General features: G+C 46.3%; 1 protein-coding gene across 2 annotated transcripts in view; it reads left to right on the forward strand.

The window, feature by feature from the left end:
- The window catches only part of hsd11b2 (hydroxysteroid (11-beta) dehydrogenase 2), a 20,841-nt gene that overhangs the window by 2,702 nt on the left and 639 nt on the right, over positions 1-17,500 (forward strand). The window contains exons 2-5 of one of the 2 annotated variants that reach the window (XM_079294089.1): positions 8,976-9,188; positions 9,962-10,147; positions 10,599-10,736; positions 16,533-17,500. The exon at positions 16,533-17,500 is cut by the window's right edge and continues 639 nt beyond it. In XM_079294089.1, the coding sequence (XP_079150215.1) occupies positions 8,976-9,188; positions 9,962-10,147; positions 10,599-10,736; positions 16,533-16,927 (932 nt within the window). In that variant the 3' untranslated portion in view covers positions 16,928-17,500. The remainder of the gene's footprint in view (positions 1-8,975; positions 9,189-9,961; positions 10,148-10,598; positions 10,737-16,532) is intronic. The other variant, XM_079294090.1, reaches the window with a different exon arrangement.

Raw genomic sequence — 17,500 nt, forward strand, 5'->3', positions numbered from 1 at the left:
TGTTAAGAAGCTTATATTCATTTGTAAATAATAATATTATTATTAATATAATTCTAATTCTAATATTATTATAATTATCATAATCCACAACTAAAAAGCCAGTCGACTATAAATCTTGGAGGAAAAAGGTATTTCAGAATAAAAGTCTCATGTTACCACATATCGGTCCACAGAAAGACGCTTGGGGGACTTTTATTTTGAAACAAAAAATAGAAAGTGTTGAATTAAAAGTAAACTTTAAATCGTAGATATAAACTGTCGTAAAAGTGGAGTGATTATTCTGATGTTTTCATGTTCAAGATGTTTCCAGGAAGTAGTCCCAGCCTCGCACTGAATCAAACTCAAAGAGGCTGACTGATGTTTGTCCCTCTGGACTTACCGTAGATGAACCAAGATCAGGACCTCAGACCTGATCCACATTCAGGGACCAGACTCAGATAGACCAGGAAGTAGAACAGTGAAGTTATGCTCCGCCCTCTTGTGGCCTAAAAAGTGAACAACACCCAAAACCCCCCAAAAGACCAGGAGCTGGATCCAGCAGATCAAACTTTCTGTCTGCATAGTAAGACACATATCGACGCACTAGTAAAATATAACTATGATCACATAGACACAGTAAAAATAACAACTACATCGCCCATGAGTCCCAGCAGGATCAGCTCTCCTTGAAACCAGATCCAGAAGAGTTCTGAGACTTTGAACTGAGGTGTGGTCCTGGTCTCCTGCAGGAAGGAGAGCTTTGATGATGAGGAAAGAGATCTGGGTCACACAAACATCCACACAATCACGTCCACACGGTTCTGTGGAGAGTAAATGGGGAAAGAATAGTCAAATGTTTCAAATTAGATAATAAATAAGAGTGAAGATAAATGAAGCGACTCCGTGTTTTAACTGCGTTTATGTCTGTAATAAAACTTTGAATCATATTTAACCTCTGAGGTTTTTAATAAACTACATTTAGAATTCCTGAACTACGTTCATTATATATTCAGTCTGCAGACCTTCGCCAAGTCCCGCCCCTCTAACACAGACCGACCAATCACAGCGTAGCGTCGCTCTGCTCGACTCTCATTAAAGGTTTCTGGTTTCTTGGATTTTGGAGGTCGTCATTGTCAAAACTTAGGTTTCTAAAATGTTAGCGGAGCTAGCGTTAGCACAGCATTAACTAGCGTTAGCACGAAGCTACGCTAGCTGCTGAATGTATTATAACAGTTGTTCCCTCATTCCATCGTCTCCTGATTATCTTCTGATTAATCAATTTGTTTCTTTAAATGTTTGTTTACTTTCATAGGAGATCCAAACATTCACGTTTTTCACATTTTTGCAAAAAAATTAATCTTTAATCAATCATCAAAATTGTTGATGATGAATCTTAACAAATCAATAAATTAATCTTTTAAGATATGAGATGAATTGTAACCTGATCACTAACTAATCGATTGATCCTAATCAATCTCAGTATCTCTGAAAACTGGTGATGAATCACATGACTTACCAGAGAGCTTTGTGGGTAATAATAAGATGTCATGGCTCGTCCGTCCTACTGGTTCGTCCAACTGGTCCGTCCTGTACTGGTCCGTCCTATACTGGTCCATCCTACTGGTCCGTCCTACTGGTCTGTCCTACTTGTCTGTCCTATACTGGTCTGTCCTACTTGTCTGTCCTATACTGGTCCGTCCTACTGGTCCGTCCTATACTGGTCTGTCCTATACTGGTCCGTCCTACTGGTCCGTCCTGTACTGGTCTGTCCTATACTGGTCCGTCCTACTGGTCCGTCCTATACTGGTCCGTCCTACTTGTCCCTCTCGGTTTAAACTTTGAGCTGCATCATTACAAAGACATAATCATTCTGAAAGCTGAAAGTTTTTTGTTTAGGCGAACCTGAAACTTTTCAATTTGTGCTGTGTCCCATCTTCATTTACTCTTAACCAGTAACATATACCGGTCCACTGATATTTACACATCTGAACAAATCTCACAAGTGTTCCCTTTATTATAACATCAACATTATTCAAATAGAGCTTGTAGTTGCAGCGATATACTCGTGTATGCAATTTTCAAGCAGAGGCCTAAACAAGAGGTCTGTTTTGACCTTAAATGGAGAAGCTTCTGATCCGCAGCGTCTCCTCCAGAAGCTTCTGTGTGAGACCAGAGGTGACAATAAAGTTTTTGGGTTGGGGTTAAACTCTGAAATTAATTCGATTTGGGTTGAAAAACACCAGAAATGTCCTTTATAGCACCGGGCCGTGGACCGGTACCGGGCCGTGGATCATTTGGTACCGGGCCGCACAGAAAGAATAAATATTATTTTATTTCCGTTTTATTGATGTTCAGAGTCTGAAAGAAGTTTTATTTTGAAAAATGACCTGATTCTCTCGCAATTTCCTCCGCCTGTGTCTCTTGACATGTCAAGACGCTCGTCTTGGTCACGTGATACGCTACCTCACAAGTTAAGCCCACAAACTAGCGAAAATGAGTAAAACACTTTTGGAGAGCTTCTTTGCAAAGAGGAAAGGCCACGAAGGAGCCAGAAGAAGAGCGACAAGAAAGCTTCATCTAACAGACATCAGCAGTCTGATGAAACATCAGCAGTCTGATGAAACATCAGGACTGATTCTGACGTCTAACCCGCTCTGCAGAACATGTGGCGACAGAAGATCAGCTGCTGGAGGTTGTAAATGACGGCGGCCTTAAAGACAACAACTCTGCTGGTGTTTGATTCAAATCAAGGCTGAATATCCTGAGATCACCACTAAAGCACTGAAACCTGCTTCCACGTCACACGTCCTCTCTGTGAAGCGGGATGTTCTGCAGTGACGCGATCTAAACTAAATGACGGAGTAGATAAACTACAGACTGGACATGAGGAACAGACTGCGGGTGTCGTTGTCTCCCGTGACCCCAGATGGACCGTCTCGTTGCAGAGAAACAGCTCAGCGCTCCACTGATTCGGCCTTATTGTGAGTTGTATTTATTTATGCATTTTATATTTGTTTTCATGCCGATCGGATCATTTTATTTCGTCGTGTTTTTCCGCCACACCTTGAAGGCCGGTCCGTGAAAATATTGTCTGACATGAAACCGGTCCGTGGTGCAAAAAAGGTCGGAGACCTCTGGTTTAAAGTGACAAAGAACTTTCATGTTGTGTTGATTGTGTCGCCCCCTGTGGACTAAAGTGGTCATTTCACCAGAGTCCCTTTAGAAAATCTCTCGTTTCACTGCAGCAGGCTCTGCCCCGCTCAGTCCTGGTTCTGGTTCTCCTGTGAATCTCTTCCTTCCAGCGGGCCTGGATCTCTGAGTTTCTGGTGAACCTTCATGCTGTTAATCATCTAATCTGGTTTTTGCTGAGACTCGAACACATTCGATCAATATGGCAGCAAAGGGAAGGAGGTGGGCGAGGCCTTCAGGAATAAAAGCTCAAATCTTCCCTCTCAGTATTTCGGTGGTTTCTATGAAGCTTCAGTCCGGACCCTCAGGAGACGCTGGTCTCTGGTCCAAAGGTTTAGTTACACAGCTGTAGTTAATCAAAAGAAAAACAAGCACACAAATCCAACGTCACACCTTTAAAACATGACTTTCTATTCTAAGTAACAAGGAAGTTAACTGGTTGCTTCCTTTCCTTATTGTCTTGAATTCTCTTTGTCTTCTTTTCTCCTCATCTTTTCCTTTTGTTCTTCCTTCTTCATCTTTTTATTCTACTTCTTTGTTTTTGTTATTTTTACCCCTCGGCCATGTTTTTCTCTTTCTTTCCCACTCTTACGTTCATCTCATCTACATTTCCTTCTCTCTCGTCGGTTCCTCCTCCTTCAGAGAGTTCTCTCAGAGAAAACCGTTTGACTGCAACGGAACAAACAGCAGGAGAGAACGCCATCACTGGACCGGCAATTACATCCCATAAATACTTTTATCAAATATAACATTTTTAATACTTGCTTTCATTATTTTCCAAAGCATTCTGGTCTTTCAGAATAGATGAACGCTGTTTGATAAGGAAGCATGCCGTCCAATGATCAGTGACTGGTTGTGCTATTTATAGGACATGTTTAATGCTGCAAGATGTTGCAGAGCGTTGCCTTCTTCATTCTGGACTTTATTCTCTCAACTCTTCGTTTGTTTGTGTCCTAAACGGAGTTTATCTGCTGATAAAGATCAACCGTCACATGTTCTCAGTTCACGAGGACGAGATTCGTGGATTCTGCTCTTTCAGAAAGCGTGTGCTGTCTGACGGACTGGCTTCAGGACCTTTATTATAAACTGGCTTCAGGACCTTTCTTATAAACTGGCTTCAGGACCTTTATTATAAACTGGCTTCAGGACCTTTATTATAAACTGGCTTCAGGACCTTTATTATAAACTGGCTTCAGGACCTTTATTATAAACTGGCTTCAGGACCTTTCTTATGAACTGGCTTCAGGACCTTTATTATAAACTGGCTTCAGGACCTTTATTATAAACTGGCTTCAGGACCTTTATTATAAACTGGCTTCAGGACCTTTCTTATAAACTGGCTTCAGGACCTTTCTTATAAACTGGCTTCAGGACCTTTATTATAAACTGGCTTCAGGACCTTTCTTATAAACTGGCTTCAGGACCTTTCTTATAAACTGGCTTCAGGACCTTTATTATAAACTGGCATTCAGGACCTTTATTATAAACTGGCTTCAGGACCTTTATTATAAACTGGCTTCAGGACCTTTATTATAAACTGGCTTCAGGACCTTTATTATAAACTGGCTTCAGGACCTTTATTATAAACTGGCTTCAGGACCTTTATTATAAACTGGCTTCAGGACCTTTATTATAAACTTGCTTCAGGACCTTTATTATAAACTGGCTTCAGGACCTTTATTATAAACTGGCTTCAGGACCTTTATTATAAACTGGCATTCAGGACCTTTATTATAAACTTGCTTCAGGACCTTTATTATAAACTGGCTTCAGGACCTTTCTTATAAACTGGCTTCAGGACCTTTATTATAAACTGGCTTCAGGACCTTTCTTATAAACTGGCTTCAGGACCTTTCTTATAAACTGGCATTCAGGACCTTTATTATAAACTGGCTTCAGGACCTTTCTTATAAACTGGCTTCAGGACCTTTATTATAAACTGGCTTCAGGACCTTTCTTATAAACTGGCTTCAGGACCTTTCTTATAAACTGGCATTCAGGACCTTTATTATAAACTGGCTTCAGGACCTTTCTTATAAACTGGCTTCAGGACCTTTATTATAAACTGGCTTCAGGACCTTTATTATAAACTGGCTTCAGGACCTTTCTTATAAACTGGCTTCAGGACCTTTCTTACAAACGGCCTTCAGGACCTTTATTATAAACTGGCTTCAGGACCTTTCTTATAAACTGGCTTCAGGACCTTTATTATAAACTGGCTTCAGGACCTTTATTATAAACTGGCTTCAGGACCTTTCTTATAAACTGGCTTCAGGACCTTTATTATAAACTGGCTTCAGGACCTTTCTTATATACTGCCTTCAGGACCTTTCTTACAAACACACTTGTGCTGCTGAATGAGCTCCATTGAGAGTTGTGTGAGTGAAGTGTGTGCGACCCTCTCGTGGTCTCATTCCTCACTTCTAGATGATGACGTCGTCCTCTGACAGCAGTGATTAACAGTCAACGTGATGTTGTTGTAGCCGTGATGTTTTCCAGGTGTCTGAGCACATGGCTCTCCTGAAGCCTTCTAATGAGACGTCGACGTTCTTTATGATCTGCAGAAGCTCATTTCTGTCAGGTCATGAATAGATGAACAGTTCGACATGATAACAATACAAATGGCTTTAAAAGAGAGCAGGCTGCTGGTGGCCTCGTTGGTTTAGGTCGCGTTGTGTTCAAGTGAATCGTCACCTCTGAAGGAGGAGCAGATGTTGAGGATGTTGAGGCCTCCACCCAGAGACAGATGTGTGTTTTGACCTCTCTATTCTGCACACATCCACCCCCCGAGCCCTCGGGCCTCATTACGTAATGCTGCGCCTCCTCGGAGCCCGAATCCGTCTCCCGACTGCACCTCCGTCGGCCTCTCTGGACCTCAGAGACGGAGGCTCGCTGTGAGGTCAGCAGAGACGGGATGAAGAAGACTTTACTCAGACGGAAGAAGAAGACTTTACTCAGAGACGGAAGAAGAAGACTTTACTCAGAGACGGGATGAAGAAGACTTTACTCAGAGACGGGATGAAGAAGACTTTACTCAGAGACGGATGAAGAAGACTTTACTCAGAGACGGGATGAAGAAGACTTTACTCAGAGACGGGAAGAAGAAGACTTTACTCAGAGACGGAAGAAGAAGACTTTACTCAGAGACAGAAGAAGAAGACTTTACTCAGAGACGGGACGAAGAAGACTTTACTCAGAGACGGGATGAAGAAGACTTTACTCAGAGACGGAAGAAGAAGACTTTACTCAGAGACGGAAGAAGAAGACTTTACTCAGAGACGGAAGAAGAAGACTTTACTCAGAGACAGAAGAAGAATACTTTACTCAGAGACGGGACGAAGAAGACTTTACTCAGAGACGGGATGAAGAAGACTTTACTCAGAGACGGAAGAAGAAGACTTTACTCAGAGACGGAAGAAGAAGACTTTACTCAGAGACGGAAGAAGAAGACTTTACTCAGAGACGGAAGAAGAAGACTTTACTCAGAGACGGGATGAAGAAGACTTTACTCAGAGACGGGATGAAGAAGACTTTACTCAGACACGGAAGAAGAAGACTTTACTCAGAGACGGGACGAAGAAGACTTTACTCAGAGACGGAAGAAGAAGACTTTACTCAGAGACGGAAGAAGAAGACTTTACTCAGAGACGGAAGAAGAAGACTTTACTCAGAGACGGAAGAAGAAGACTTTACTCAGAGACGGAAGAAGAAGACTTTACTCAGAGACGGGATGAAGAAGACTTTACTCAGAGACGGAAGAAGAAGACTTTACTCAGAGACGGAAGAAGAAGACTTTACTCAGACGGAAGAAGAAGACTTTACTCAGAGACGGGATGAAGAAGACTTTACTCAGAGACGGGATGAAGAAGACTTTACTCAGAGACGGAAGAAGAAGACTTTACTCAGAGACGGGACGAAGAAGACTTTACTCAGAGACGGAAGAAGAAGACTTTACTCAGAGACGGAAGAAGAAGACTTTACTCAGACGGAAGAAGAAGACTTTACTCAGACACGGAAGAAGAAGACTTTACTCAGAGACGGGATGAAGAAGACTTTACTCAGAGACGGGATGAAGAAGACTTTACTCAGAGACGGAAGAAGAAGACTTTACTCAGAGACGGAAGAAGAAGACTTTACTCAGAGACGGGATGAAGAAGACTTTACTCAGAGACGGAAGAAGAAGACTTTACTCAGAGACGGAAGAAGAAGACTTTACTCAGAGACGGAAGAAGAAGACTTTACTCAGACGGAAGAAGAAGACTTTACTCAGAGACGGGATGAAGAAGACTTTACTCAGAGACGGGATGAAGAAGACTTTACTCAGAGACGGGATGAAGAAGACTTTACTCAGAGACGGAAGAAGAAGACTTTACTCAGAGACGGGACGAAGAAGACTTTACTCAGAGACTGAAGAAGAAGACTTTACTCAGAGACGGGATGAAGAAGACTTTACTCAGAGACTGAAGAAGAAGACTCACACGGAGACCAACATATTTATCGTGTTGAAACTCTTTTCCGAGTGATAAAGTTCTTGATTTTCCTCTTTTATAATCAGAGTTCTGACAGCTCTGTCTGTCATCACGTGTGTGTGTGTGTGCGTGTGCGCGTGCGCGTGTGCGTGTGCGTGTGCGTGTGTGCGTGTGCGTGTGCGTGTGCGTGTGCGTGCTGGTATTTGCTTGTGGAGCCAGCGTTTCTCTCTCTGTTCTTGGGACGTGACTGGAAACCCTCCAGGGACTCGGTGTGCAGCCAGCAGCTCCGCGCTCTCGCCAGCAGAGCTCTTTCAGACACAAAGGAACAAACAGGACAGTGAGTGCCGCCAGGGATCAGGTTGTAGGTGCCGGGACTTCTGGGAAACACGGGGCGAGCTGCGGGTAATGTGACCGTATCCCCACTGGCTGGTTTCTGAGGGACCCTGATGGCGTCTGCTCTTTGTTTCTCTGACATTTAGTTCTCAGGATTGTTCATCATTTCATTCAATAAAGTTAAATAATAAAAGTGAAGATGGAGAAAGCTCTCTGAGCTAACAAGCTTGCTAACTGACAGTTAGCTCATTTGCTAACGGTACAATAAGTCTTTTAAAAGCTCTTCGATGTCTCAATTTAATTCATCTCCATTGATCTGTGATTGATGGGTTTCTGTACGCTGAGCAGTGTAATTACAACGTTGAGGCAGTAAATTACAACAATATTTTCGTTGTCTGTATTTGTGCTGATTGATGAATGTGACCGAGAACTGATGCCGGATCAGTCTCTGTCCAAACCTGTCCGCTATCCAAACAACTGCTGGGCGATGAGCCAATCACAGCTGCAGCAGGAGGACGAGGATGATGTCATAGTCTGCTCTGTTTTCACTCCAAACAGGTGAAAAGTGATCTGAGATTAAGAGTCAGGACATCGATCCAATCCGCTGCTCTGGAGCTGCAGAGGATGTGACCCGCTCACATGGGGTCAAATCCCAGGAAATAGGAACATTTATAGATAAAACATGACCAACCAAGATGATGAATCTTAGTTGTGGACCCAGTTATTATACTTTAAAATCAGATAACAATCGACTAAAACACTGTAGAGTCTCTCTGTTTATGGCTGCTTTCTAAGATTAACTGGACATTTTTCACAGAATTAATAATTTTCTCGTGTCAAAATCTATTTTTAAGATCTTAACCAGGGTGATGGTTTTGGGGGGGCGCCGTCTCCGTCAGCTGTAGATGAAGGAGACGGCGCTGTGATTCTATTGACAGGAGGAGAGCAGCTCAGCCTGGTGCTGACCTCACAGCTGATAATGACTCGGTCCTTGTGCCCCTGCAGGATGTGACTCTGGTTTTGGGAACGCGACGGCGAAGCATCTGGACGCTCTTGGCTTCGAGGTGTTCGCCACAGTGTTGGACCTGTCGGGAGACGGAGCCAGATATCTGCAGAGGACCTGCTCCCCCCACCTCACCCTCCTCCAGGTGGACATCACCCAGCCACAGCAGGTCCAACAGGCCCTGCTGGACACCAAGGCCAAGCTGGGCCTCAAAGGTAACGAACGTCTGCTGAAGCCAAAGCACAGCTCGCTCTGGGACCAGATGGCTGCTTCATTCAAACGCTCTGTGGTGCTGCTCACTGTTTACAGCAGCAGTGTGTTCTACAGTTCACAAGAATAGATGATGACTTTCTAGGAAATCACTGAACTGAAGCAGAAGAGACGGGATGGAAACAACTAAATCACTCTTGAGTTGATTTAAGAGGAGTGACTGAAGAGTCGATATGAGGACAATCTGAGGAATACATGAGGAGTAACTGAGGAGTGATAACAATACAGTGAACTGAAACAAAACAAAACAAGGTAATAAACACACTAACTCTGCCCAGACACAAGCCTCTTACTGTGAGACGACTTCGTAGCGGTCGATGTGGTTCTTCGAGTTTCTTGGTTAAACTCTGAGTCCGGAGCTTCAACCTGTGCGGTGATGAACCCTTCGTATGCGAGTGGGGATTCTCATCCTCAGGACCGGCAACATGTCGCCGTTAACGGGGAGAGAACGTGGCATCGAAGTTATCCGTTCTCTCCTTCGCTCTATTGTTCGTCCAGCGAAGTTAAGACTATGATCTAGGGTTTCTTCAAAAGCAACGTTGTTTCTGAACCTCCTTCCACCAACCCAGGGCTGACGGGACGGCCAGAGCTGGAGGTGACGCAGAGTTTATAGATTCTGTGTCGCAGCACAGGGAAGCCCTGTGGAGCCCGTGGTCGTTGTCCAATGACTCATTGGCAATGAGATAGTGTTGAGTTTGTGTGTGTGTGTGTTCGGCAGGTCTGTGGGGTTTGGTGAACAACGCCGGCGTGTGCGTGAACTTCGGAGACGTCGAGCTGTCGCTGATGTCAAACTTCCGCGGCTGCATGGACGTTAACTTCTTCGGCACGCTGAGCGTCACCAAGAGTTTCCTGCCGCTGCTGCGACAGGCCAAAGGTCGCATCGTCACCATCTCCAGCCCCGCCGGTGTGTTCCCGACACACACACACACACACACACACCACTACAGCATGAATAAATCAGATATTATGACCAGTGGACTGAGGAGGAGTGACGTAGAGACGCCGTATACGTCTCTGGTGTCGACCTGTCAATCAGCGTGTAGCCCCGCCCTAAAGCATCCCCTGCTTTATGGTCTGTGTGACTCTAAATGGACCATAATGTACTAAATGAACATCATGCTGTATTGAAGAAGACTTGAAACTAGAGATTGAGACATAAACTCATGTTTACAATGTTTACTGAGGGAATAAATCAAGAGAGAAGTAGAGTCATTTTCTATAGACTTCTATACAACCAGAGGAGTCGCCCCCTGGTGGACACTAGAGAGAATGCAGCTTTAACACATGAAGCTCATTGGTCAGTGTGTGTGTGATGTCATGGTGATGTCGTGATGATGTCATACCTGTGTTTTCAGGTGACCAGCCGTTTCCCTGTCTGGCAGCTTACGGAGCGTCTAAAGCAGCTCTCAACCTCCTGATCAACACTCTGAGACATGAGCTGGAGCCTTGGGGGGTCCAAGTGTCCACCATCCTGCCGTCCTCCTTCAAGACAGGTAACACCACCCACATCTACACCACCACCTCTACGCCACAACCTCTACACCACAACCTCTACACCACAACCTCTACACCACCACATCTACACCACCTCTATACCATCACACCTACACCACCACATCTACACCACATCTACACCACCTCTACACCACCACCTCTATACCATCACATCTACACCACCACATCTACACCACATCTACACCACCACCTCTATACCATCACATCTACACCACCACCTCTACACCACCACCTCTACACCACCACCTCTATAACATCACCTCTATACCACCACATCTACACCATCACATCTACACCATCACATCTACACTACCTCTACACCACCTCTATACCACCACATCTACACCACCACCTCTACACCACCATATCTACACCACCTCTACACCACCACCTCTACACCACCACCTCTACACCACCACATCTACACCACCACATCTACACCAGCACATCTACACCACCACCTCTACACCACCACATCTACACCACCACATCTACACCAGCACAGCTACACCACCACCTCTACATCACCACATCTACACCACCACATCTACACCACCACATCTACACCACATCTACACCACATCTACACCACATCTACACCATCACATCTACACCACCACATCTACACCAGCACATCTACACCACCACATCTACACCAGCACAGCTACACCACCACCTCTACATCACCACATCTACACCACCACATCTACACCACCACATCTACACCACATCTACACCACATCTACACCATCACATCTACACTACCTCTACACCACCTCTATACCACCACATCTACACCACCACCTCTACAACACCACATCTATACCATCACATCTACACCACCTCTGCACCACCACCTCTACACCATCACCTCTACACCACCTCATCTATACCATCACATCTACACCACCACATCTATACCATCACATCTATACCACCACCTCTACACCACCACCTCTACACCACCACATCTATAACATCACCTCTACACCACCACCTCTACACCACCACATCTATACCATCACATCTACACTACCACATCTATACCACCACCTCTACACCACCACATCTATAACATCACCTCTACACCACCACCTCTACACCACCACATCTATACCATCACATCTACACTACCACATCTATACCACCACCTCTACACCACCACATCTATAACATCACATCTATACCACCACCTCTACACCACCACCTCTACACCACCACATCTATAACATCACCTCTATACCACCACATCTATACCATCACATCTATACCACCACCTCTACACCACCACCTCTACACCACCACATCTATAACATCACCTCTACACCACCACCTCTACACCACCACATCTATACCATCACATCTACACCACCTCTGCATCACCACCTCTACACCACCACCTCTACACCACCACCTCTACACCACCACATCTATACCATCATATCTACACCACCTCTGCATCACCACCTCTACACCACCACCTCTACACCACCACATCTATACCATCACATCTACACCACCACATCTACACCACCTCTACACCACCACCTCTCCTCCACAGATCTCTATATAAACTAAAGATGTGTCCTCGGGTAAACGTAGGACTTGTGATCAGCTGATCTGGTCTCTGCTGCACCTCAGAATGTAAATAAGAGAATCACAGTGTTCTTGATCCTCATTGGTCTCCTTCCTGTCACTGTTGAGTCCTCCAGGCCTGGTTCTGTGTTGTGGTTTGAGCATGATGACAGGCCTCCTGCTCAGTAGAACGAGGACCACATGGACCATCTGTTCTCTCACAAACTACAAATTGCTGACTCTTGATTCTGAGGTTGGATGTGATTGGAGACTGTTGGCCAATAGAAGCCTGTTGCTCGTCTCCTCGGTTTGTTTTCTCAGTGTGGGTTTTTAAAAAAGCAACGTCATCGGGAGACTTTCAGGATTCACAAAAGAGACTTAACTTAACCGGGTCATTGTGTTGAGACATAGAACGGACAGATGTCCATCAACCGGGCACACTTTATCCTGCTGCTCTCTCTTTAATCCGGAAGATCCAAGCTCATGCTGAGACTGCTGACTCAGCATTTACACTAAATACATTACGACATGTTTCTGCTTCTCAGGAAAATCATTTGAGTGCTTCATACTCTCATTCCCTCAGAATGCAGATGTCTAACATGCAGTTAAAATTGGAGGAGTGTCTGTTAACCAGTCAGCAAGGTCGCCTCCTCTTCTCCTCGCCTCCTCGCCTCCTCGCCTCCTCCTGCCTGTGACTCAGAAATCAATCTCAATCTCCTCTCCTCTGCTCGGTGGTCACGTAGACGTTGGGCCCCTCTCAGGTGCCGTGACCCCGCTAACCTCATCTCTCCTCCTCTCTCAGCTCATGGTGAGCGAGTGGTGGCGGGGGGGCTCTGGAATTGCCAGTCGGCAGTGCCGAAAGCTGAGTTCATCTCAGGCTACGCTTCCTTGCTCTCTCTCAGCTTTCTTGCTCTAACTGACACCTGGATCACACCAGTAAACACCATCACACCCACAGCTCTGTCACAAGTGTACTCTGTCTCTCACACTCCAGAGCTGCGAGGCGGGGTGGTGGTACTGGCCTGCTAATTTCCCCAAAATGGAAACACTCTCTTGTCTCGGTTCCTCAGTTCTCCTCGTCCTCTTTCATGCGGTTACTGTCACTCATCCAGTCAAGCTCACCATTGCTGTTGTGTATCGCCCACCGGGGCCTCTTGGTGAGTTCTTGGAAGATCTCGACACATTAGTCTCGCACTTCCATGACGATGGCTCCGCACTCATCCTGCTCGGAGACTTCAACATCCAGACTGATAAATTAGAACCTCTTCTTTCCTCCCTCTCCTCCTTTGACCTTTTCCACTCCTCTTCTCCTCCGACCCACAAGGCAACCAGCTGGATCTCATCTTCACTAGACTCTGTTCTACTGCTAACCTCTCCGTCACTCCCCTCCAGCTCTCTGACCACTATGTCATGTCCTACTCCCCTCCTCTCCCCCCGTACTCCCTCCACTTACCCACATGGTTTCTACTCGTCGTCATCTCCGCTCCCTCTCCACGGCTGATCTTTCCTCTTCTGTTACCTCTGCCCTCCCTGACCCTGAATCCTTCTCTCTGCTATCCCCTGATATTGCTGCTGATCTTCTCCTCTCCACCCTTTCCTCTTCTCTGGACAACCTCTGTCCCTTCACCTCCAGGCCGGCACGGCCAACTCCATCTGCCCCACGGCTGTCGGACTCAGTGCGTACTGACAGACGGAGCCTAAGAGAGGCTGAGCGTAAATGGAGAAAAGGCAAACTCCCGGGGGACCTTCTTTCCACTTTTTCCACCACTCTTTCTCCTGCTAAAGCTGCTTTCTTCCGCTCCAAAATCCTAACCTCTGCTTCCAATCCTAAAAAACTCTTCGAAACTTTCTCTTCACTCCTCCAATAACTTCCCCCCCTCCTACTTCCTCCCTTCTCCCTGACGATTTCACCAACTTCTTTGACAAGAAGGTCAACGATATCAGGTCCTCATTCTCTCAGCCCCCCGGTCCCTGTCCACCATCTCCAGCTCTTCCCCCACAGCTCTCCCTCCCCTCTGCATGCCCCATCTTACCCTATCTTGCTCCCCTCTCCCTGAACGAGGTCCTCGACCTTGTTACATCTAACCTCCCCACCACATGCTCTCTTGACCCGATCCCCTCCCCTCTTCTTCAGTCTATTGCGACTGAACTCCTTCCTTTCCTCACCCACCTCATCATCACATCTCTTGGTTCAGGATGCTTTCCCACAGCTTTCAAGACTGCCAGAGTCACCCCCCCTTCTGAAGAAACCATCACGTGACCCCTCTGATGTCAAGAACTTCAGACCGGTTTCTCTTCTACCCTTTCTTTCCAAAACACTTGAATGTGCTGTCTTTACTCAACTGTCCTCCTATCTCCACCAGTCCGGGTTCAAAGTGGGTCACTCGACTGAGACAGCCCTCCTTGCGGTGACGGAGTCGCTTCACGCAGCGAGAGCTAACTCTCTCTCCTCTGTCCTGATTCTCCTGGACCTGTCTGCAGCGTTTGACACTGTGAACCACCAGATCCTCCTGTCCACCCTCGAGGGGATGGGGTCTCCCTGTTTGCATCCTACCTGACAGGTCGATCCTACCAGGTGACGTGGAGGGGGGGCGTGTCGGAACCACGCATGCTGACTACGGGGGTTCCACAAGGTTCAGTCCTGGGCCCCCTTCTCTTCTCGCTCTACACAACATCTCTGGGTTCTGTTTTTCGCTCGCATGACTTCTCGTACCATTGTTATGCCGATGACACCCAGCTGGTCTTGTCATTTCCTCCGGGGACACTCAAGTGGAGGCATCGCTGCGTGCTTGGCTGACATCTCGAAGTGGATGACGACACACCACCTCAAGCTCAACCTGGACAAAACCGAGATGCTGTTCCTCCCGGCGAAGGGTTGCCCGCACCGAGACCTGTCCATCACCATTGATGATACCGTGGTGACGCCAACTCGGACTGTGAGGAACCTGGGTGTGACCCTGGACGACCAACTGTCGTTCTCAGCAAACATTGCATCGGTTACACGCTCCTGCAGATTCCTGCTCTACAACATCAGGAGGATTCACTTCCTCACTGATGAGACGGTGCAGGTGCTCATCCAGGCTCTGGTCATCTCCCGCCTGGACTACTGCAACTCACTACTTGCCGGAGCTCCGGCGTCGGCCATCAGACCTCTGGAGCTTGTCCAGAAAGCTGCGGCTTGCCTGGTGTTCAATCGCCCCAAGTTCTCCCAAACAACTTCCCTTCTCCGTTCTCTACACTGGCTCCTGTAAGAGCATCCAGTGTGAGACTCTGGTGCTAGCCTAAAGGGCAGTGAAAGGAACAGCTCCTTCCTATCTCCAGACCACGGTCAAGCCCTACACTCCCGCCCGACCTCTTGGCTCTGCTGCCTCGGGGCGATCGGTCGCCCCGTCGCTCAGAGGTCCGATCGACCCGGTCGCGGCTGTTTCCTGTCCTGACCCCTCAGTGGTGGAATGAACTCCCCACTGACGTCAGGACAGCAGAGTCGCTGCCCATCTTTCATCAGGCTGAAGACTCACCTCTTCAAGAAGTACTACCCTGAGCCTTCCACTTAGCATCTATTGTATTCATACTAGCTTATTGCACTTATTGTATTCATATTAGTTTGTGGCACTTATTGCATTTGTTTGTTTCTGCACTGTACGTTGGCGCTGGTTTATGCTCTTAGATGCTTGTTATAAAAGGAGATGCACTTATGACTTCTGGTGACTAGTTGTTCTCTCTCTGAATACACTTATTGTCAGTCGCTTTAGATAAAAGCATCTGCTAAATGACTAATGTAATGTAATGTAATGTAATAAGGTTCAGTCAGGATATCTCAAAAACAACAAACTGCAGCAGTTGGAGACACTGAATTAGATCATATTGTGTAGTTAATATGCACGTCATTCCATTATTTCCTCAAGATAACAAACAATGCTCCTTTTAAAAAATCCTGATATCAAAGTGTAAGAAACTATTCAACATTTTAAACTTCACTTCATGTCTTCAAACCCTTTGTTAGACGGTAACAACTCATTCAAAGCATGCTGGGATCCTGTTTCTGGGGAGTTTCTCGAAGTTGAATTAAACTTAATAAAATATGTGTATATATATATGTATATATATATATATATATATATATATATATATATATATATACACACACACACAAACAGCCCTGTAACCATGTTAACCCTGAGCTGGGTTCTCCTTTGCAGGTCACTCCAGTAACCATGCCCACTGGGAGCGGCAGCACAAGCAGCTGCTGCAGGGTCTTCCCCCCGCGCTGCTGGAGGACTACGGCGAGGACTACCTGACGGAGACCAAGGAGCTGTTCCACCGCTACGCCAGTCAGGCCAACCCGGACCTGAGCCCCGTCACGGAGACCATCGTCCAGGCGCTGCTGTCTCCGAGGCCCCAGGCGCGCTACTTTGCGGGACCCGGCGTCGGCCTCATGTACTTGATCCACAGCTACTGCCCCTTCAGCCTCAGTAACCGCTTCCTGCAGAAACTCTTCCTGAAGAAGACGCTGGCGCCACGCGCCCTGAGGAAGCAGTCGGGCTTCGACCTGAACCTCCTCAACAACAACGAGGAGGAGGAGAAGCTCAAGTAGCTGACAGACAAAGAGGACCACGTCTGTAACATGGAGCTGTTTCTTTTTCTATGTGATGTTTTTTAATACTGCTGAAGGGATCGAAATGGTTTCTCTTTGTTTTCTGTAATTGTCTGGCCGCTGTGGCGCCCCCTTGTGGACACACCTGGAGGTCAAAGGGGCCCGGGGCCCTTTGAAAGGTAAAACAGTCCACAGGTCGGTCAGAGAACTCTTCACCTCCGTCAGCGAGATCATCTGACTTAATGTGCCTTCATCATCCCGAGAAAAAGAAAGATGGCGGATCAGCAAGAACCAATCAAACGCTACTAAAAACTAGATGCCGTGGAGGCGTCTGATGATGTCATCGCATCCTCACACCTCAGACGAATGACAAAAAAAATTTTAATCTGAAGCAGAGAAGTCATACAACAAAAAACATCAGAAGAAGAAAAACGTGATGTCACGATGTAAAAGTTTATTATCAGAGCTGGAAACAGACAAGACGTTCACAACCAACGAATTCAAATCAATACAAATATGGAGTTAAATCAATTAAGAACATCAATCATCAATAATCAGGATTTAATCAGCCTT

This window comes from Melanostigma gelatinosum, assembly GCF_949748355.1.
Source record: "Melanostigma gelatinosum genome assembly, chromosome: 2".
NCBI classification, from domain to species: Eukaryota; Metazoa; Chordata; class Actinopteri; order Perciformes; family Zoarcidae; genus Melanostigma; species Melanostigma gelatinosum.